General features: G+C 40.2%; 2 protein-coding genes across 3 annotated transcripts; both read left to right on the plus strand.

Moving 5' to 3' along the window:
• The first annotated feature begins 167 nt into the window (after nucleotides 1-167).
• On the plus strand, nucleotides 168-12,549 carry dgcr2 (DiGeorge syndrome critical region gene 2). 2 transcript variants are annotated; one of them, XM_026942674.3, is made up of 11 exons: nucleotides 168-651; nucleotides 2,804-2,836; nucleotides 3,440-3,562; nucleotides 4,681-4,767; nucleotides 5,195-5,393; nucleotides 5,863-5,939; nucleotides 6,393-6,575; nucleotides 6,952-7,155; nucleotides 7,615-7,767; nucleotides 9,415-9,651; nucleotides 9,761-12,549. In XM_026942674.3, exons 1-11 carry the CDS (start codon nucleotides 567-569, stop codon nucleotides 9,967-9,969), a joined length of 1,590 nt encoding a protein of 529 aa, XP_026798475.2. In that variant the 5' UTR covers nucleotides 168-566; the 3' UTR covers nucleotides 9,970-12,549. The 2 variants fall into 2 exon arrangements, with proteins under 2 accessions (XP_026798475.2, XP_034168482.2); XM_034312591.2 differs by lacking the exons at nucleotides 168-651; nucleotides 2,804-2,836 and adding an exon at nucleotides 2,982-3,066.
• Nucleotides 12,550-12,980: 431 nt separating this feature from the next.
• Nucleotides 12,981-19,394, plus strand: orai1b (ORAI calcium release-activated calcium modulator 1b). The gene is made up of 2 exons (XM_026942514.3): nucleotides 12,981-13,681; nucleotides 15,834-19,394. The coding sequence occupies exons 1-2, from the start codon at nucleotides 13,568-13,570 to the stop codon at nucleotides 16,383-16,385; spliced, it is 666 nt and encodes a 221-aa protein (XP_026798315.1). The 5' UTR covers nucleotides 12,981-13,567; the 3' UTR covers nucleotides 16,386-19,394.
• Nucleotides 19,395-21,040: the final 1,646 nt, after the last annotated feature.

Below are 21,040 nucleotides of genomic sequence, written 5' to 3' on the forward strand. Positions count from 1 at the left end.
ATTATTATTATTATTATTATTATTATTGTTAAATTAACCCTGAACCTTAAATAGAGTCCGTTCATTTAAACCTCCGACAGAGAGCTCTACGCTGATTGGCTGTGCTGCACAGCCGAATCCTATAAGATGATTGGTTGTGAGGTGGGAGCGAGCTCTACTTCTTGTTTCTGATTGGCTGAGCGCCTGGTAGGGATTGTTTTGATGGAGCTGTGCCTTGTCTGTGAAGAGAGAGCGCGGCCATTTTGTTATAGTTCGGCTGTAAATTTGTTAATAAGGCGAAGAACAACAAACTCCAACATTATGTGATGTCACATGATCTTCATTTTAAATAATACTCGTGATTAGAGTCGGAGTCGTGCATGTGTGTGTGTGTCTAAGTGTGTGTAAGTGTGTGAGTGTGAGTGTGTGTGTGTGTTTGTTATGGAGGAGCGAGCAGACTCGGGCTGGGAGTAGATGTGATCCGCAGACAGCGTTCCGGTGCTGACAGAGGTCGCTTTCTCCGGGACATTTTCTCCACGGAGTCGCTGTTATGAATGGAGGATAAATAACAATACTAATTATAATAAATGGTGGCGACATCTGACCGCAGCTCTTCCCGCCTCCTCCTCGCGCTTCTCTCCGTCCTGACGCTCACGGATCCGCCGCTCACCGGTAAACACAGCGCGCTTGGACTAGCACTAACCGCTCGGGACGCAGGCTAGCTTTCACACAGGCTTTATTTACTCTATTTACATTACGAGTAGTCTTCACCACTCAGTGCTAACTAGCCAGCACTGTTTAGCACCGCACGTATTGTAAATCTAATTAATTAGCAGTGTAATACGTGTGTAATAATATAAAGCTAATGTAGCAAGCGGGCTAAGTGCTAAAGCGGCCTGCTACTTACCATACCGTGTGGTGTATTAGCGTGTTTTAATGTTATCTTTTACTCTACATCACATTTGTAATCAATGCGAGCATTGTGATATTATTAACAGGCTAAGTATTTAACATATTAGGAGTTTTTTTGTATGAATTACGGACACACAGGGGTTACAGATCAGAGAGCTGTCAATAGTGCTGAACCGAGCGGTATGAACGATAACCGGTATGATAACCGGTATGATACAAGCCGATATTAAGGTATCGGTTTTGCCTACGACTTTGTGTTTTTGATGTTTAGCCCGCACAGTAAGTGTCAAAACAACCTGGAAATATAGGTTTAGTCTTATTTAGATTTTGTCCCTGAGCAGGGAGTTTTTTACTTTTTGTTTCAGAGTGTTTTTATTTGCAATGTGTATACCACACTGCTTCAGATACTCGATTCTGATTGGCCAGATGATGATTAATTTCCTTGAACAGTACCTCGGACAGTTGTACTGGCTGTGAGACAAACCCCAGGTTTATATTAACATGTTTGTTATTAGATGTATTATTTCTATAGTAACAACTCATTCACAGTGACACGTCACATAATCTATAGCTAATAATAAACAGATAAAAACATGCTGATTAACAAGCAAAAACCTGTAGTTGTTATACGATATGGTGAAGCTTTTTGAAAAGTAAGGAGATGTATGTTTAACATTCCTGGAAGCAGTCTCAAGTTTCATTACATTGTGGCGGTCAGTAGGTTTTTGACAATGTGAAAATGTTCATGCTGACTCGGTAATGGGACAAGCTGCTTTTTTTTTTTGTCTTATTAATTTCAAGAAAGAGAAAGAAAAAAGAGACTGGTGAGGGAACGACTGTAGCTGCTATAACATGGATCATAACCGGAACTTGTTTTGCAAATGGTCCACAAGAACATGACATGTTATTCTTTAATAAATTAACAATTGTAATCACTGGCAACCCGCTGTGGTATAAGAGGAATAAAACACTTCAGGTTATGCTGTTATATGAAACTAATCCCAGCATTTTGGACCGTATCACACCACCCAGTCATTGATTAATTTTCTGTAACAGCATATCCTGTCATGTTTTATTTCATACTCAGTTGTTGTCATGTCATTATTCACATAATAATATTACCAGTGTGGGACACGTCAGCTGAATGAAGTTTGAGCATGAACACACATTAGGTGTGGGTGATACTGATTTTTCCTTGACCACAATCTTTCAGAAACATCCTAACTGTGAAATTCAATCTAAATCATGACAATTGCGGATCTCATTTAGAGCAGTTCAGATAGGTAAAGCTAACTACAGAAACAGCACAGCTGTATGCATCATTACATTACAAAAAAAACAAAGGTGTATTAAATTCTATATTAAGGTTAATTCTGTTGAATATAGAGTCTTATTCCTGCCTTATAAGCAACTGTGATAGGTAGCACAACATTAGCTTGCATAGAAGGAGTTAAAATTATTACCCACTTTACATACACAATTTTTGTGTACATAAATATACACAAACCCTTTTACACAGTTATGGCAGACAGTGTTATAGATCTTTATTGATCCTGAAAGGAGGAGAGACCATCAGACTTTTGACCCTACTATGGAGAGACAGGAAAACAGATGTCTGGACAGACTTTATTTATCCTTTAAGGAACAGACAGAGCCTATGTTAGTGTTTCATTGATTATCTGTGAATATCACATGCATGTGAGGCAGGCGATAAATAGTTCAGAGTGGCTAGAGGAAGTGGAAAAGAGCATATTGAAAACACAGGGTGAGAGACAGAGGGGAACTGATTCATCTGCTCTGACCACTAATCTGTGTGTGTGTCTGTCTGTCTGTCTATCTCTCTCTCTCACTCTCTTCTCTCTCTCTCTCTCTCTCTCTCTCTCTCTCTCTCTCTCTCTCTCTCTCTCTACAGGGCCGCGGTTATCACTGGCCACACCACTGTCAGGTGAGACCTGCTGCATTTAACAATTACTAGTAGCATTTTATGTACACTTTGTTGGAACACAGCCGGTCAGACCCTCAGATTGAGGAAGGTGTTACACGCATTAAAATTTTTAAACACCAGTTAAAGGAGTTTAATTGTTATTGTTATTGGCATTGTAGTGATGATGAATCACATGACAGGAGCTGTCTGGAGTGTGTTAATGTTCACTCTGGATGTGGTCAGCCAATCAGGTAGAGGATCACAGGTTTCTTGTGTAATCTTGAAAAACTGATATAATTGATACTAAAGCCATAAATTCTCATTGGTAAAAGGTCTCTGATCCTGCCTGCACTAATTCAGATTCATTTCAAAATGCACTTTTTTCTGTTATTCTGGTCTCCAATTGAAGCTAAAAAGCTTTTCCCGAAATGCAGAGGAGTCTGGAACAGCCAAGCACAAAACGTTACAAGTATCTACACTTAATTGCACAGACTCTCCTAGTGTCTTCTAATTCTAGCATCAGGCTTTTGTTGCGTGTCAGTACTAGCATGATTGCAATAAAGAAATTGTGAACATAGGATTTTACATAGGATTTTATGTGTGTGTATTTGTGTTCATTTTCAGAGCCGCGTTGCGCTGAGGACCAGTTCGCATGTCTCAGTGGGAGGATGCAGTGTATCCCCCTGGACTGGAGGTGTGATGGCTGGACCGCCTGTGAGGACAAGAGTGACGAGATAGACTGTCCTCGTATGTCCGCACACAATTACAAAATGGTTTTTGTTTGTTTGTTTGTTTGTTTTTTTAAATAAATATAACATTAGCATCCTGTCTAGAAATGTCATGATCATCAGTTATGTCACGATATTCAATATTGTTATCGTGGATACTTCAACATCATGTACTGTACTTCCTACTCCCTACCCTAAATACATAGTGTACCTGTGTATTTAGTATGTTTATGTACCTGGGATAAGCAAATGTTAGACTGCAGTAAGGATGTGCAGATAATTGGTTAAATGATTAGCAGCACTGAAATGAATAAATATGATGTTTAAATGGTTAATTCACCTTGGAAGGCTGATTCTAATTATATAAATTAGTCAAATTTGTTACCACAGTGCTTTTTATTATTTTTTTAATAAATGCATTTTATTAAATATTTAAAATTTCCCAGTACTTCTGTATAAGGTTAGGGTTAGATATATGCCAGATATTCTGTCTGGGGCTATATATATATATATATATATATATATATATATATATATATATATATATATATATATATATATATATATATATATATGCGCGCTGAGGTTGTGATGTCACAAAATATGGCCAGAGCCATTAAGCCCTGCACATCCGCTTATGTAAATTATTGATGACATGGTAACTACAAATGTAGAGCCACAGAACCTATGTGCTAGCTTTTTAGGCAGGACCTGTTGAATATGATGGACAGAATGAGGTTGCTGTGGTAATGTTACATTTTCCCACACTTGGATGGTGTTAACAAGCTGGCTAGCTATTAGGGATGGATGGATGTAGGAGTGTTTCTGATTTGCATATTCATATATATTCATAGATTCTGGCATGTTTAATGAAGGTAAAGATGTAGAGATTTTTAGTCAATTTTTACTCATCTCTAGGCATATAAAAAATTATTTTAATTGTCTATACTTTATAGACTTTCTGAAATGGGATTATATTGTGAATTATGATCAAAAGGTTTGCAGTTTATTGTGATGTCTGTTTAACATAAGCTTGAGCGTCGACATGATGCTGGATAAAACTGTAATTCGGACATGCATAGACAAAATGATGCACCCCCTTTCTGTCTCATTCTGACTGTGTTGTTTTTCCCACAGCGATGAAGGAGGAGCGATATCGCTATGGCAGTGGCTTTGATCAGATGGAGGACGTGATGGGTGTGGCTCAGCCAGTGCGCTTTAACAGTAAGCCTTTCATTCACTCATCCTGTGTCTTCACCCTCTTTCCCTAACCTTTCTGCTGTAGACATGAGCTGATATTCAGAATGACTGCCAATAATTCTGGTGATTGAATGAAGTTTATGGTCAGTATGTGCATTCTTAGACGTGAGTGTACAATTGCCATGCAAGTGGAGGAATATATATTGGGAGCACACCAGAAAGTGAGTGGCCAGCTACAGAGTCCCAGAGTCACCAGGACGCCAGTAGGATTCATATAGTAGCAGCATTCTTAAGAAAGAAAAGCCTTATACCGCTGCATTAATAACATGGTGGTCAAGTGGACTCAACCAAGGGAAAGTGGGCAAGAAGAACTGTTCAAAACAGTGTTAGAACACATCCCAGATTGTACAAGTTTCCAGTGTGATGCAGTGAGGTGTGTGTGTGTGTGTAGAAAAATGCCCGAGTGGATGGCACCACTATGAGAAGACTTCAAGCTGTTACAAGGTGTATGAGCGAGGGGAGAATTACTGGCAGGCTGGGGAGACGTGTCAGAGAGTGAACGGCTCACTCGCCACCTTCAGCACCAACGAAGAGCTGCAGTTCATCCTCAAGATCGACCAGAGAGTGTGTGAGCGCAGAGACCAGTGCAGGTCAGTGTTTCAGTGTGTGTTGTGTGTGTATGCAAAAAAAATTATCCTGGCTTATAAATACAATGCTGTTATTATTTCCATCAAACTCCAGGACTCTTCTGAGGAGCCTTCTTATAAACACGGCCATATTTAAACACAGTGTATGAAGTTATATAAGCATCATTTTATGGATGCAGGAGGAAGCAAGTGTTTGCCCTCACACACTGGTAGCTATCATGTGCCAAGGGACACTAAGATAACAGTGTATCAATTGGCAATTACTAAATTGAGGGAAAAACAAGTTCTGAAAATTAAATGTACACTAGAATTCATTCATAAATAAACTCCATGAACTTCATCTTATTTATGCCATTTCAGATTATTCCCACAGACATGCTTGTGATTGGCTAGTGTCTCACTGACATGTTTATTTTATATAATCCACGGTGTGTTAAATGGCTGCAGTTCTCTGTGTGTATTTGTTTTGCAGTTTCTGGGTGGGCTATCAGTATGTCATCACCAATCAGAGTCGATCGTTTGAAGGCCGATGGGAGGTGGCCTATAAAGGTCAGTAACACACATTATCGCCTCACATTGGATAATGTAATATGTTATGTAATATATAATTTGATCCTGTGGGGAAATGAATAAAAACACTACACTAAATCTTTTTAGTAATTAATATTTTAATGCAATTTTGAAGAAGTGATTTTTATTATTATTTTTTCAAAAATTATTGATAGTGACATTGATGTTTTTTCTATGTAAAAGTCTGATATGATATTTAATTTATTACATTGTTGATCAAGAGAGAATCATGATGCATCTAAGAATTAAATATTTTTATCAGCACTAGTATCCATTACAACAGTATTGTGTAGGTGTGTTACATATCGCAGTATGCTCTGCCCACTCTGAGAGATGCGGTTTCAGCAGTGTGTGTATTCTAATGTTAATGATTATTGTTTGTGTGTGTGTGTGTGTGTGTGTGTGTGTTTGGGTGCACGTGCGCATGTGTAGGCTCTGTGCAGGTGTTTCTCCCCCCAGAGGGATTGTGGAGTGTGTCAGAGGCGAGTGTGAAGCAGGACAGTGTGTACTGCGCACAGCTGCAGCGTTTTCACAACAGGAATATGAACGAGCGCGGCTTACACAGCTGGCACACTGAAAACTGCTACAAACCCTTCCCTTTTCTCTGCAAAAGACGTACGCGCGCACACACACACACACACACACACACACACACACACACACAAGCTGTCTTAAAGTAGTCAGGTTCAAAAGTCTGTGATATTATACAGCTCTTAATCTCCATATGGTCTGCATTAGTTCAGAGTCGTCCTGGGTCTCTGTATCTCTCTTTCTGTCTGTCTGTCTGTCTGTCTACCTATCTATCTATCTATATATTTATCTATCTATCTATCTATTTATTTGTCTAATTGTCCCTATTGATCCATTTAGAATAGACTGTACTGCTCTCAACCAATCAGAGCCCACCATACCTGATTTATTTGTGAAGGGTGATTGAGTGTTACGTACATTGGATAATGTATATATATATTGTGTGTGTGTGTGTGTGTAGGACAGACTTGTGTGGATATCCGGGATAATGTGGTCAGTGAGGGTCTGTACTTCACGCCCAAGGGGGACGACCCGTGTCTGAGCTGCACATGTCACGACGGCGAGGCGGAAATGTGTGTGGCGGCACTGTGCGTGAGGCCGCAGGGTTGCACACACTTCACAAAGGACCCTAAAGAGTGCTGCAAATTCACCTGCCTCGATCCGGGTAACCAAAACACACACATGAACACTGACAGTTATGTCATCAGACAGTCGTAAAAAGCATTTCACTGCACGTTGTACTGGGTATGGCTGTGTGTGTGACCAATAAAATTTGAATTTGATGAATAATACAGTTGTGTATTATTGGTTGTGGTCGCTGTTGTAACTTTTGTCAGTACACAGATCTGCACACAGTCCCATACATTAGCAAACAATTCTAGCTTGATAAGTGCCAGCTAGGGTTTGAGATTGACTAGCCATATTTGTTTCATAATATTCATTTTCTTTTAATTTGGACTGGTTTGCATGTATTTTATTTATGTGTAATAACTAAAATTTGATCTTGAATGCGCATTCCATGCCATGTTTAAATTTCTGTTTAATTTTATTATCCGTTTTTAATTTTCCTACCTGATTGTTATCATGACAACACTAACCTGAATGATAATTGTGTGTGTCTCAGATGGCAGCAGTCTGTTTGACTCCATGGCAGGTGGTATGCGTCTAATCATCAGCTGTATCTCGTCGTTCCTGGTGTTGTCTTTGCTGCTTTTTATGGTACATCGCTTACGGCAGAGACGCAGAGAGCGCATTGACACATTAATTGGAGGGAACTGTGAGTACATATATATATATATATATATACATATACAATATATACAGTGCATCCGGAAAGTATTCACAGCGCTTCACTTTTTCCACATTTTGTTATGTTACAGCCTTGTTCCAAAATGGATTAAATTCATTATTTTCCTCAAAATTCTACAAACAATACCCCATAATGACAACGTGAAAGAAGTTTGTTTGAAATCTTTGCAAATTTATTAAAAATAAAAAATGAAAAAAATCACATATACATAAGTATTCACAGCCTTTGCTCAGTACTTTGTTGAAGCACCTCTGGCAGCAATTACAGGCTCAAGTCTTTTTGAGTATGATGCTACAAGCTTGGCACACCTATTTTTGGGGCAGTTTCTCCCATTCTTCTTTGCAGGACCTCTCAAGCTCCATCAGGTTGGATGGGGAGCGTCGGTGCACAGCCATTTTCAGATCTCTCCAGAGATGCTCAATCGGGTTCAAGTCTGGGCTTTGGCTGGGCCACTCAAGGACATTCACAGAGTTGTCCCGTAGCCACTCCTTTGTTATCTTGGCTATGTCCTTAGGGTCGTTGTCCTGTTGGAAGATGAACCTTCGCCCCAGTCTGTGGTCCAGAGCGCTCTGGAGCAGGTTTTCATCAAGAATGTACATTGCTGCATTCATCTTTCCCTCGATCCTGACTTGTCTCCCAGTTCCTGCCTCTGAAAAACATCCCCACAGCATGATGCTGCCACCACCATGCTTCACTGTAGGGATGGTATTGCCCAGGTGATGAGTGGTGCCTGGTTTCGTCCAGACATGACACTTGCTGTTCAGGCCAAAGAGTTCAATCTTTGTTTCTCATGGTCTGAGCGTCCTTCAGGTGCCTTTTGGCAAACTCCAGGTGGTCCGTCATGTGCCTTTTACTGAGGAGTGGCTTCCGTCTGGCCACTCTACCATTCAGGCCTGATTGGTGGACTGCTGCAGAGATGGTTGTTCTTCTGGAAGGTTCTCCTCTCTCCACAGAGAAACGCTGGAGCTCTGTCAGAGTGACCATCGGGTTCTTGGTCACTTCCCTGACTAAGGCCCTTCTCCCCCGATCGCTCAGTTTGGCTTCATACAATTCCTTGGACTTCATGGCTTGGTTTGTGCTCTGACATCCACTGTTAACTGTGGGACCTTATATAGACAGGTGTGTGCCTTTCCAAACCATGTCCAATCAACTGAATTTACCACAGGTGGACTCCAATCAAGTTGTAGAAACATCTCAAGGACGATCAGTGCAAACGGGATGCTCCTGAGCTCAATTTTGAGTGTTATGGCAAAGGCTGTGAATACTTTTGTACATGTGATTTTTTTTTTTTTTCATTTTTTATTTTTAATAAATTTGCAAAGATTTCAAACAAACTTCTTTCACATTGTCATTATGGGGTATTGTTTGTAGAATTTTGAGGAAAATAATGAATTTAATCCATTTTGGAACAAGGCTGTAACATAACAAAATGTGGAAAAAGTGAAGCGCTGTGAATACTTTCCGGATGCACTGTAGTAACATTCTGTGTCTGTCAGTGTGTAGCAGTGGCCAAGGGGCACTCTTATTTGTTGTTACTTTATTAATATCTGTTTAATGTGAACAGTTTAACATAGAGTGTTCAGAAGAGTAATTCTCTGTCTCTCTGCCTCTCAGTGCACCACTTTAACCTGGGCCGACGTGTTCCCGCCTTCGATTATGGCTCTGATGTGTTTGGTACTGGTCTCACACCACTACACCTGTCTGATGATGGAGAGGGTGGGGCTTTCCACTTTCAGGAGCCACCACCCCCTTACGCAGCATATAAATACCCTGAGCTCCGCCCACCAGATGAGCCCCCACCCCCTTATGAGGCTTCCATCAACCCCAACTCTCTTCTCTACATGGGACTTGGTAAATATATATAAATATGCACCAGGAATCGAGACACTGGGATATGGCTATACCAGTCATTTCACCATTATTCTGTCTGTGCCACTTTCTCCTGTGTCTCTGTCTGTAGGCCTGAATGGTACACAGGACAGTGGAGGAGGTGGAACTCTCTGCAGAACCCCTCTTCAGGCCCCACCCCCTCCCCTTGAGGAGAGGGCAGAATCTATTGACAGCAGCACAATGTTGGTGACCCCAGACACACCCACAGAGACCGATGACCTCAACCTTAGCTCCGCCCTGGATTCCACTAACACCACCTCGCTCAGTACGGTGGTTTGAGGAAATGGGTGTTTGATTGTTGTGGGCTGGGCCTCAGGAGGAAGAGGAGGATGGGTTTCTACAATGAACTGACGTGTGTGTTTTAGTTTCAGTACGGTTGTTAAGTGTAAATATGGCTGCTCGTTTTACTTTCTTCTTCTCCACAGACTGATAATGACAAGGGCCGGAGCTTCAGCTGTTTTTCTGTCTTCTGTTGTGAATGTGTGTTGATGCTCCTGACCTTCCGTCTTCATGACCCGCACAGCTGACGCTTCAGAGTTCAGTCCTGCACATGGATGGGTTTCATGTTGTTAGATCCTGAATGACCCCTGACCTTTCACCTTTTTAGACCTTTGCCTCCCTCATCCCGCTATAATAGCCTTGTCCCCTTCAAGGGCTGTGTCGTTAATGCTGCATTTACATGGTGGTGTTGAACAAACCCTTGCTCTGTGTCTCATCGCAGAATTGGTGTATACAGTGACGGTACGTGACCGATGGCAGCATGCAGCCATGTAAATGTTGCCATGGTAATGGTGTCAAGTTTTGCACCTACAGCACATATCTATCAAAATAGTCGTTTTATTTTTTATTGTAGATCACCAGGTGCGCCTAGGCCATTAGGCTCCCATGTTTCCCAGAAAACCTGGGTGCCTTTTGTTTAGTCGTATGACGCTTTATTGTCTCTGCATTATTTTAAGCTGAAGCTCTGCACAGTGCTTTGTTTGAACTCGATTTGATTGGAAAAATCTCCTGTAAACAATTCTATGCCATTTTCTAAATGTTATATTCATGTACCGAAGTAATGAAAATGTATTTTTTTAACCTGCATTGACATTTACAGGGCTTTAACTAGGTGTACGCCAGCTCTCGGGTGAAGGTGTTGTGCGTGTAACAATTGTGTTTCGTTAGCTTTTAAATAACGTATGTGGTAGCTACCCTGATCATAAAATTCCTTTTTTTTTTTCCTTTTTCCAAAAACATTTAAAAGTATGCACACCTTTTTTGTCAGCAAATTTAAAATTTAGCCATTAAAATCTGGTCAGGTTGGTTAGGTATAATGTAAAGTTCAGATCCTTTGCTTTTTGTATGCAGATAATTTTTTTTTTATATAGGAAAAGTCTCTAAAGGGGGTTGTGGACCCAGTACCGTCAGGCCCAAGGGGCCCTGTCCATGAATGATTACAGTGTATTCGACCACTATGGCATGACAGCAGAAGTTAGTGATTATGGAATTAATTTATCTAGTTTATTAATCTAAGTTAATTTTCTTCAGGTGTACAGTTGAACAGCTGTTATCACCAGCTCCAATTCAATTTTGATCTAATCAGACACAGCCCTTATAGTGCTCATAATCCTTATAGAGCGATGCAGCCTTCATGGGGGAGCCCTGATAGAAGACAGCCATGTTGGGGGTTGGAAGCCCTTATGAGGGAACATGGCGCTTTATAGAGGACTTTACGGGGGAGCTTAGGGTCTGCATTCGCCCGGTCTGTCTTTGAACATTAACACGGTGTGGGAGTGTGTGTGCGTCTGTAGCCACACATCTTCGGACAGGGGCTGCTAAGTGTCAGCCCTATTTCAGACAGGACGGTAAACGGAACCGATTTAAACCAGATGCTGCGATGTGGATATTCAGACACAACATTAGTCACCGAACCTGGTTTTTAAAAAGTGTTTTGAAATGGATTTAAATGACCCAATGTACCAACCAACACAAAAAAACAAAAGCAATAACAAAAGATGAAAACAGGTTGTACATGAATATTGCAAAATGATCACAATATTTTTTGAACAACATGTTTCACTTTATTTTAAATGGCGAATAAGTGACAGAAGTACACACAGTGCAGAATGCCCCAAGTCAGGAAGAAAATGCTTCCCCAGGGCTGGACTGCAGCATGTATGTTCCTTCCTGTCTGAAATAGGTACACATGGAAACAAATTCATTCACTACTGTATCATCCCTGTTTGTGTTTGTGCGTGAAAGAGAGAGAGAGAGAGAGCGAGCGAGAGTGCTATTCTGGTATCACAGCTAAGTCTGGTAGTCTAGTTAGGTACGGCCCAAAATTCAGCAGCATTTGATCACAGTTTTAGGGTTCTCGATAACACTATGGTGTGATATGTTGTACAGTCAGTTATTGACATCAACTCAAGAATGTTCATGGACTTGGAAGACACAGTAAACCCATTCTCAGACACTATTTAACCAACCCCTTTTAATCTTTGACCCTCTGGTTGATTGGCACAGACAATCCTCAGTGAAATGGCAATTTTACTGTCTCTTCTTGATCACGTACTGAGAAGAGTGTGGTGCCGATGGACTCTGTCGATACCAAGCATCTCCTCACAGGTTGATTTGATTTCTGCGTTTGTCATTGCCGCTCTGCATGTTTTTCTCCGCGGCGTGAGGAGTTTTAACAAGAAAACACTAATAAATCAAATGTTTTGTGTAAAATGCTACAACTGCTACATTTTAATGTTTAATTTCAGGTTTTTAATGTAAGTTCTTGTTAAGGTTTTGTTGCAGGGTTTTGTGTTGTATTCTGATGTCGATGTATAGCTCATCATCATCAGGCGCCAAATAAACTTCACTGAAGGATAAGAGCAGATGTGGACAGTGATTTTTTTTTTTTTTTATAAAGCAACTTGTGAATGATTGAATGAAAAGAACGACAAGATTATGTCATTAGTGAAATGACACACAGCCTGTATAGTTTGTATGAGCTAAAATGATATGCTGCATACCATTTAACTTGAAAGGTAATTCATTAAACTAGTAGGGGAAAAAAAAAGCCTTTGTTACAAGAATTATTTTACTAATGGAAACAAAAAAACATTGTATTGTTTCATTCTATGCATTTTGGGCTGCAGTTTATTCTTAGGACATTTATTCTGTGTGTGAAATTAATTTAAACTTCCATCTAGATTTCAAGGCTATAAGATTTTTTATTTTATTATTATTATTATTATTATTATTATTATTATTATTATTATTATTATTATTATTATTCACTAGTGTTATCTTTTACAAACACCACTTGTTAGAATCTAAGCCAAATTAATTAATTAAAGACTTCTCAATCAAAAGAAGTGAATATAATAAATTCATTAAATCAGAGAACTGATTTAGACAACATATTTTCTATTTTTAATGGTAATAGGTTTTAGGAGGAAGTCGCTAGGTCCTAACATTGTAATAAATACAAAATGAAAACATGAACATGGACTGAATTTTTTATTTAATTCCAAAACTAAGCAAAACATACAAAAGTCAAGAGAAGGGTAAAATATACATTTAAAATGTTATTAGGAATAGCATTATTTTTTAATATTTTTTTTTAGCACAGACTCATTATGAAGTATGAACAGTATGAAGTGTACATGAAAAGCTGTAATCTGTAGTAAGGACTCTTAATGTCTCTCTGGCAGTGACAAGTTAGAGCTGTAAGGACCGCGGAGGATTATGGGTAATGCTACATTAAGGCAGGCAGGCAGGCGGTGAGTTAGAGAAATGTAAAGGACTGATTCGGGTGAATTTGAGACGCGTTGTTTTGAATGATCTAGCTCGGAAACCTCAGCAGGGATTAATTCGGTGGTGTATTTGTTTGATTGTGCGCGCGATGAGCGGAAGTGAGCTGTCTCTGCAGGCTCTGTCCTGGCGGAAGCTCTATCTGAGCCGGGCGAAGCTGAAAGCCACGAGCCGCACTTCAGCTCTGCTGTCCGGCTTCGCCATGGTGAGTAACCCCGCTCCCTTCCACAGCACACTGCACTTCACTTTCTTACCTCAGTACTGTCTTAAAAAACACATATCTGCACACTGCACATGAGGCAGACCTGCATGAATAATATTAACATCATATGTTTCTTGGTTATTGTTTTCAAAAAGGTGGGTGCGTCTGTTTATGCCAAATATTTGCATATGTCTGTGTCACATTCCCAGTACAAATAAACAGCATATGTTCATGATCTAATCAGTGCTGCAATGAAAAAAAAAGCTTCTAAATCGTCTTTGACTCATACAACTCGAGCATATCAAGAACATACACTCACTGGCCAATTTATTAGGAACACCTGTACGCGTGCTCATTCATGCAGTTATCCAGTCAGCCAGTCCAATCATCATGAGGCAGCAGTGCAATGCAAAAATTATGCAAATACTGGTCGAGTTTCAGTTAATCACACATTGAAATCAGAAAATGTCATCTCAGAGACTTTAGGCATGGTTGTTGATGCCAGGCGGGCTGTTTGAAGCATTTTAGAAACAGCTGATCATCTGGGATTTTCACACACAACAGTGTCTAGAGTTTACACAGAATGGTGCAAAAGAAAGTGAGTTGCAGTTCTGTGGGCGGAAACGCCTTGTTGAAGATAAAGTTCAGAGGAAAATGACCAGACTTGTTCAAGCTGACAGGAAAGCAATGGTAACTCAAATAGTCACTCTTTACAACGTGCTAAACAGAACAGCATCTCAGGTGAGTGGGCTTCCACGCCAGTCAGCCAGGAACAATGATCTGAGGCTACAGGGGGCATAGGCTCACCCAAACTGGGCAGTGAAGGCTAGAAAAATATCACCTGGACTGATAAAAAAAAATTTTCTTTATTTTTTATTTTTTTAGTCTTGGCCAATTCCCACCCTCCAGTGAAGTCTCTCCTATCATACCACAGCTACCAACTGGGGAAGGTCGAAGGCTAACACATGCTTCCTTTGAGGCACATGGAGTCAGTCGTCTGCATCTTTTTCGAACTGCTGTTCATATAACGTCAGGGGGCGGCGTAACACACTTGGAGGAAAGCGCTATCCACCCACTTCTGCATGCTTGAGCTCACAGACACCAATGATTGGCCAGTGTCTCTCTTGGACTCTCTTGGCTATGGATGGCTATGCCATCGTCGGGATTCAAACTCGCAATCTCCAGACAATAGGGCGAAATGCTTTTCTGTTGCACTACCCAGGAGCCTGGGCTGATAAATTTCTGCTACAGTGTGCAGACAGTTGGCATGAACAGCATGAATCCATGGGCCCAATCTACCTTGTGTCAACAATCCAGGCTGGTGGTGGTAGTATAGTGGTGTGGGGAATGTTTTCTTGGCTCATACTGCGGCTCCTTTATATCAGTCGTGCATCATTTGAAGGCCACAGACAGAGTATTGTGGCAGACCACATGCATCCCTTTATAGCCACAATTAACCAATATTATACTGGCTATTTCCAGCATGATAATGCACCATGTCACAAAGCCCAAGTCCTCTCAAACTGGTTCCATGAACATGACAATGAGTTCAGGGTACATCAACTGGTAGTCACCACATCTGAATCTAATAGAGCAATGTAATGTGGTAGAATAGGAGATTCACACAAGGAAAATGCAGCTGACAACTTTACAGCAATTCTGTTATAAAATCATGTCAACATGGACCAGAATCTCTAAGGAATGTTTCCAGCACCTTGTGAACTCCTTGCCATTTTATATATATATATATATATATATATATATATATATAATCAATTCATACAATAAAAACAAGAATTTGACCCCAAACCATGGGTATTCAACTAAAATTTGTAAAGGTCCAGTTACATAATATTCCTTGCTTACAAAGGTCCAGATAAGCAGCTAATGACTGACAATTACGTTTTAATACTTAACCATTGTTTAGTTTATGGCTGTATTACATTTTGGTTTTTAGTGGTGCTTTGCATCACCACTTTTGACTAGTGCCATCAACTCTGAACAGATGAGACGTCTGTTTTTTGAGACATTTATTCAATCAGCAAGACTTTGCCAGCTGACAACCTAAACCTAACCCCTGTTTTTTTTTTTTTGTGTGTGTGTGTGTGTGTGTGTGTGTGTGTGTGTGTGTGTGTGTGTGTGTGTGTGTGTGTAGGTCGCGATGGTGGAGGTTCAGCTGGATACTAGTCATGATTACCCCCCTGGTCTGTTGATCGCATTCAGTGCATGCACCACAGTGTTGGTGGCGGTTCATCTCTTTGCTCTGATGATCAGCACCTGCATCTTGCCCAACATCGAGGCCGTCAGCAATGTACACAACCTGAACTCGGTGCGTGAGTCTCCACATGAACGCATGCATCGCCACGTCGAGCTGGCCTGGGCCTTCTCAACCGTCATCGGCACACTGCTCTTCCTTGCCGAGGTCGTCCTGCTCTGCTGGGTCAAGTTTTTACCCATCAGGCCCAAGAATCAGAAAAACGGCACGGTCTCAGCTGGGGTGGCCGCCGCCATCACATCCACCTCTATCATGGTGCCGTTTGGCCTCATCTTTATCGTCTTCGCTGTCCATTTTTATCGCTCGCTTGTCAGTCACAAAACCGACCGTCAGTTCCGGGAGCTAGAGGAGCTGGAGGATCTGACACGGCTTCAGAACGAGCTGGACCAAAGAGGAGAAACGTCAGCGCTGCACTCTCCAGCCTCCCAATAGAGGACGTCTTGACCATCCTGAGTCTGCTTTTTAAACTGCTGTATATGTATGTCTTTGTTTCTGCATGTGGATTTACAGGGATTGATGAAATCTAAAATGCAACTCTGGCTTCACCAGCTATCGTTAGGGGGCAACATCCTGAGCCTGTTTTTTTTTTTGTTTTGTTTTGTTTTTTTAAAAACATATATGTATGTGCTTGTTTTTGCATTTTTAAATTGAGGAGACTTGTTATGAAAGGGGCAAAAGTCAGAAAAACACAAACCCAGTTTCTAATACTGTGTCTGTTACTGCATGTGAATTAGGAGTGTGATAGTATATCAGTGTGACATTATATCACGATGAAGACATCAGCATTATGCTTTAACAAGATCATTAATCTATAGGCAAGTAACGCGATGTACCGAAATCCATCAGCTTGACATTTGTCAGAACATCAGTTTTTCATATTTTTATGAAAATGCATAGTCAGGGCTTTGGAGGTTATCTGATGTTCATCAAACCACAGTTCCTTGAGTATCTAGCATGCAAGGTAACTAGTAGGACAACAAGATATGTGAAAATACATGTAGATATTTAATTTCAGTCCACTTCCTTCTTACTTGAAGACATTTCTCTGGGCTGTGATCTTTTTTCGTTACTATAACCCTGCATTCACACTAGTGGAAAGCTGTCAAAAGTCAAATGGCTGTAAAAGAATCTTGTAGTATTCACAACTGTGAAACAGTGTTTCTCAGTATGCTGGAACCCATAGATTTGTGTGAGCAGTTGATGTTAACCAGTGCATGTGAGAGAAGGTTGGACTTAGGACATTCCAGACACTTCATTTTCCCCACTGTGAAACATTATGCGTCTTTTACTGATCTCAGTCTGTACTGTAAGTAACACATCAACAGCTTGGAACAGTGTAAAGTGTTGGTACATGTGTCACTACTGAGTAATTCACAGAAGTGTTTATTCTGTGAATCACACAGGGATCCATAATGGCTTGTTGAGTGTTGCTATGTAAACATATAACAAACATCTAACTTCAGAAAATATCACACAACTGATGATGGTCCAGTGCACTATTTATCTGCAAAAACATTAGTGACTAACAGTAAATTTGAGTCAGCAACGCCCGATATTAACCTGCGTATAACTATTTGGGTGCCGTGAGTTGCCATCGCTTGAACAAACATTAGGCAGTCGTGGCCTAATGGATAGAGACTCAGACTTGCAACCCGAAGGTGAACCTGAAGGTTGTGGGTTCGAGTCTCAGGCCGGCAGGAGTTGGAGGTGGGGGGAGTGAATGACCAGCACTCTCTTCCACCCTCAATACCACGACTGAGTTGAGACCCTTGAGCAAGGCACCGAACCCCCAAACTGCTCCCCGGGCGCTGCAGCAAAAAAGGCTGCCCACTGCTCCGGGTGTGTGTTCACTACTGTGTGTGTGTGTGTGTTCACTACTGTGTGTGCACTTGGATGGGTTAAATGCAGAGCACAAATTCCTAGTTCACTTCACTTCACTAACATAAGGTTAATCACAAGGCAAGCAGAGTATAAAGTTGAAGGATGTACATCATTTTTTGCTTTTCATCTTTGGAATTAATCACGAAACCCATTTTATAAGTGAAAGATAAATTTATTTTACTAACTGCTACCATTTTTAATACAATAGCTCTTGTTGAAATTCTTTTTACTGATGCCCTCAGTATTCTGTAATTATGAATGTCAGTGCCAAAATATGACTGTTAGGCGTGTGCTGATATTAAATTCCCATATAATAATATCATTAGTGGTTATTATGGCAAAAATATATCATGATACATGATGAGTGTCATAGTGTTTAGTTTTGATAAAGTGCCAGCAGTTTCATAAAAAACTAAATTATTAAAGAAAGAAAATTGTACAAAAATAGATTTAAAGTACAATCAGGAGTAAGGAACAGTGGAGTTGGTCAGTATTATAAAAGTGCTAAAAGTGTATATATAATATATATAATGACATCATATCATCATTGCCCAGGCCTGTATAGTAAATCTTCAACCTTTTATCATGGTTTATTATATTCTTTCAATATTGTATTTTCTAAAAAATGACTACATTACAAAAACCTTAGTAGGAGTACTAGTGGTCTGCCTTTTTTTTGAGGTGATTGCCTTCAAATTTGTATAAAAGGGGACTCTTAGACTTTATCACAGCACAAAATATTTTAAAATACGCATTGCATATCATGGTATGTTGTATACCTGAGTAACGGCACACGCCTGACTGTCATTACTGCAGAATCTCCGAACTGAGCCACATTTTGGTGAATGTTTACATCTTTATAATAATGTGCCAAATACTTTTGATTTACACCTCCAATCTGTACTGATTTCTAATTCAGCTTAATGAACCAAACTGTAATTATTTCCATCACCTCTGTCTGAAGGTATCTGGGCATTTCAATACTACTTAAAACACTTCCCCTGTCTTCTTCCCCTAATTCCCTTGGCCATCTTAAGGGTAGCAAGCCAGTTAATTAGTAGGATCTATTTAGCACAGCTGACTAGCTACATTTTTATTGCTGCTTGACTAGAGTGTCGACTTGTCCTTAATAAAAGTTTAATTTACGATAAATTACATTTTATGAATTAAAGATCTAAAGGATTTAATTGTCTTAAATGTTAGGTTACAAACATTCCTCATCTGGTGTCAGGTGGTGTTTTTATCCTTTATGCTGTTGTTAGGATCTATTTGAAATTAAAGCTGTGTTGAAAACAGTATAAGAACATCATGCACAAGATGAACATTTGTTGGTGATGAGCAACTTCAAACTGACTGCTTTAACCACATCTCATTTTGGTGTGAAAACCATTAACCAAGTGACGTGGCCTTGAAGTTTTGTGTTTTTTTTTTTTTTTGTTTTTTTTTTTGCTGAGCACACACAGTGTCTAAATGGTTGACAAGAGCAGTGTTTCTAATGAGTTTTGTATGGTTGGAAGACCTTTAAAATGTCTGAATGAAATAAAATGAAATATACCAAAACCTGCATCACCGAGCACTCATTTTATATTGCTATATATTTTATATTTGAGTATACATTATATTGAGTATATATATATATATATATATATATATATATATACAGGTGCTGGTCATATAATAAGAATATCATCAAAAAGTTGATTTATTTCACTAATTCCATTCAAAAAGTGAAACTTGTATAATGTATACATTCATTCCACACAGACTGATATATTTCAAGTGTTTATTTCTTTTAATTTTGATGATTATAACTGACAACTAATGAAAACCCCAAATTCAGTATCTCAGAAAATTAGAATATTGTGAAAAGGTTCAATATTGAAGACACCCGGTGCCACACTCTAATCAGCTAATTAACTCAAAACACCTGCAAAGGCCTTTAAATGGTCTCTCAATCTAGTTCTGTAGGCTACACAATCATGGGGAAGACTGCTGACTTGACAGTTGTCCAGAAGACGACCATTGATACCTTGCACAAGGAGGGCAAGACACAAAAGTTCATTGCAAAAGAGGCTGGCTGTTCACAGAGCACTGTGTCCAAGCACATTAATAGAGAGGCGAAGGGAAGGAAAAGATGTGGTAGAAAAAAGTGTACAAGCAATAGGGATAACCGCACCCTGGAGAGGATTGTGAAACAAAACCCATTCAAAAATGTGGGAGAGATTCACAAAGAGTGGACTGCAGCTGGAGTCAGTGCTTCAAGAACCACTACGCACAGACGTATGCAAGACATGGGTTTCAGCTGTCGCATTCCTTGTGTCAAGCCACTCTTGAACAACAGACAGCGTCAGAAGCGTCTTGCCTGGGCTAAAGACAAAAAGGACTGGACTGCTGCTGGGTGGTCCAAAGTTATGTTCTCTGATGAAAGTAAATTTTGCATTTCCTTTGGAAATCAGGGTCCCAGAGTCTGGAGGAAGAGAGGAGAGGCACAGAATCCATGTTGCTTGAGGTCCAGTGTAAAGTTTCCACAGTCAGTGATGGTTTGGGGTGCCATGTCATCTGCTGGTGTTGCTCCACTGTGTTTTCTGAGGTCCAAGGTCAACGCAGCCGTATACCAGGAAGTTTTAGAGCACTTCATGCTTCCTGCTGCTGACCAACTTTATGGAGATGCAGATTTCATTTTCCAACAGGACTTGGCACCTGCACACAGTGCCAAAGCTACCAGTACCTGGTTTAAGGACCATGGTATCCCTGTTCTTAATTGGCCAGCAAACTCGCCTGACCTTAACCCCATAGAAAATGTATGGGGTATTGTGAAGAGGAAGATGCGATATGCCAGACCCAACAATGCAGAAGAGCTGAAGGCCACTATCAGAGCAACCTGAGCTCTCGTAACACCTGAGCAGTGCCACAGACTGATCGACTCCATGCCACGCCGCACTGCTGCAGTAATTCAGGCAAAAGGAGCCCCAACTAAGTATTGAGTGCTGTACATGCTAATACTTGTCATGTTCATACTTTTCAGTTGGCCAAGATTTCTAAAAATCTTGAAACTGAATTTGGGGATTTCATTAGTTGTCAGTTATAATCATCAAAATTTAAAAGAAATAAACACTTGAAATATCAGTCTGTGTGGAATGAATGTATACATTATACAAGTTTCACTTTTTGAATGGAATTAGTGAAATAAATCAACTTTTTGATGA

The sequence above is a fragment of the Pangasianodon hypophthalmus genome, chromosome 17 (genome assembly GCF_027358585.1).
Source record: "Pangasianodon hypophthalmus isolate fPanHyp1 chromosome 17, fPanHyp1.pri, whole genome shotgun sequence".
NCBI classification, from domain to species: domain Eukaryota; kingdom Metazoa; phylum Chordata; class Actinopteri; order Siluriformes; family Pangasiidae; genus Pangasianodon; species Pangasianodon hypophthalmus.

Bases quoted from the DNA above. Each gene is read 5' to 3' on its own strand.
- dgcr2 (XM_026942674.3), top strand. From the start codon at position 567: ATGGTGGCGACATCTGACCGCAGCTCTTCCCGCCTCCTCCTCGCGCTT. The intron at 3,563-4,680 runs GTATGTCCGCAC...TTTTTCCCACAG, and splicing joins TGACGAGATAGACTGTCCTC to CGATGAAGGAGGAGCGATAT. The intron at 4,768-5,194 runs GTAAGCCTTTCA...GTGTGTGTGTAG, and splicing joins TCAGCCAGTGCGCTTTAACA to AAAAATGCCCGAGTGGATGG.
- orai1b (XM_026942514.3), top strand. From the start codon at position 13,568: ATGAGCGGAAGTGAGCTGTCTCTGCAGGCTCTGTCCTGGCGGAAGCTC. The intron at 13,682-15,833 runs GTGAGTAACCCC...GTGTGTGTGTAG, and splicing joins TGCTGTCCGGCTTCGCCATG to GTCGCGATGGTGGAGGTTCA.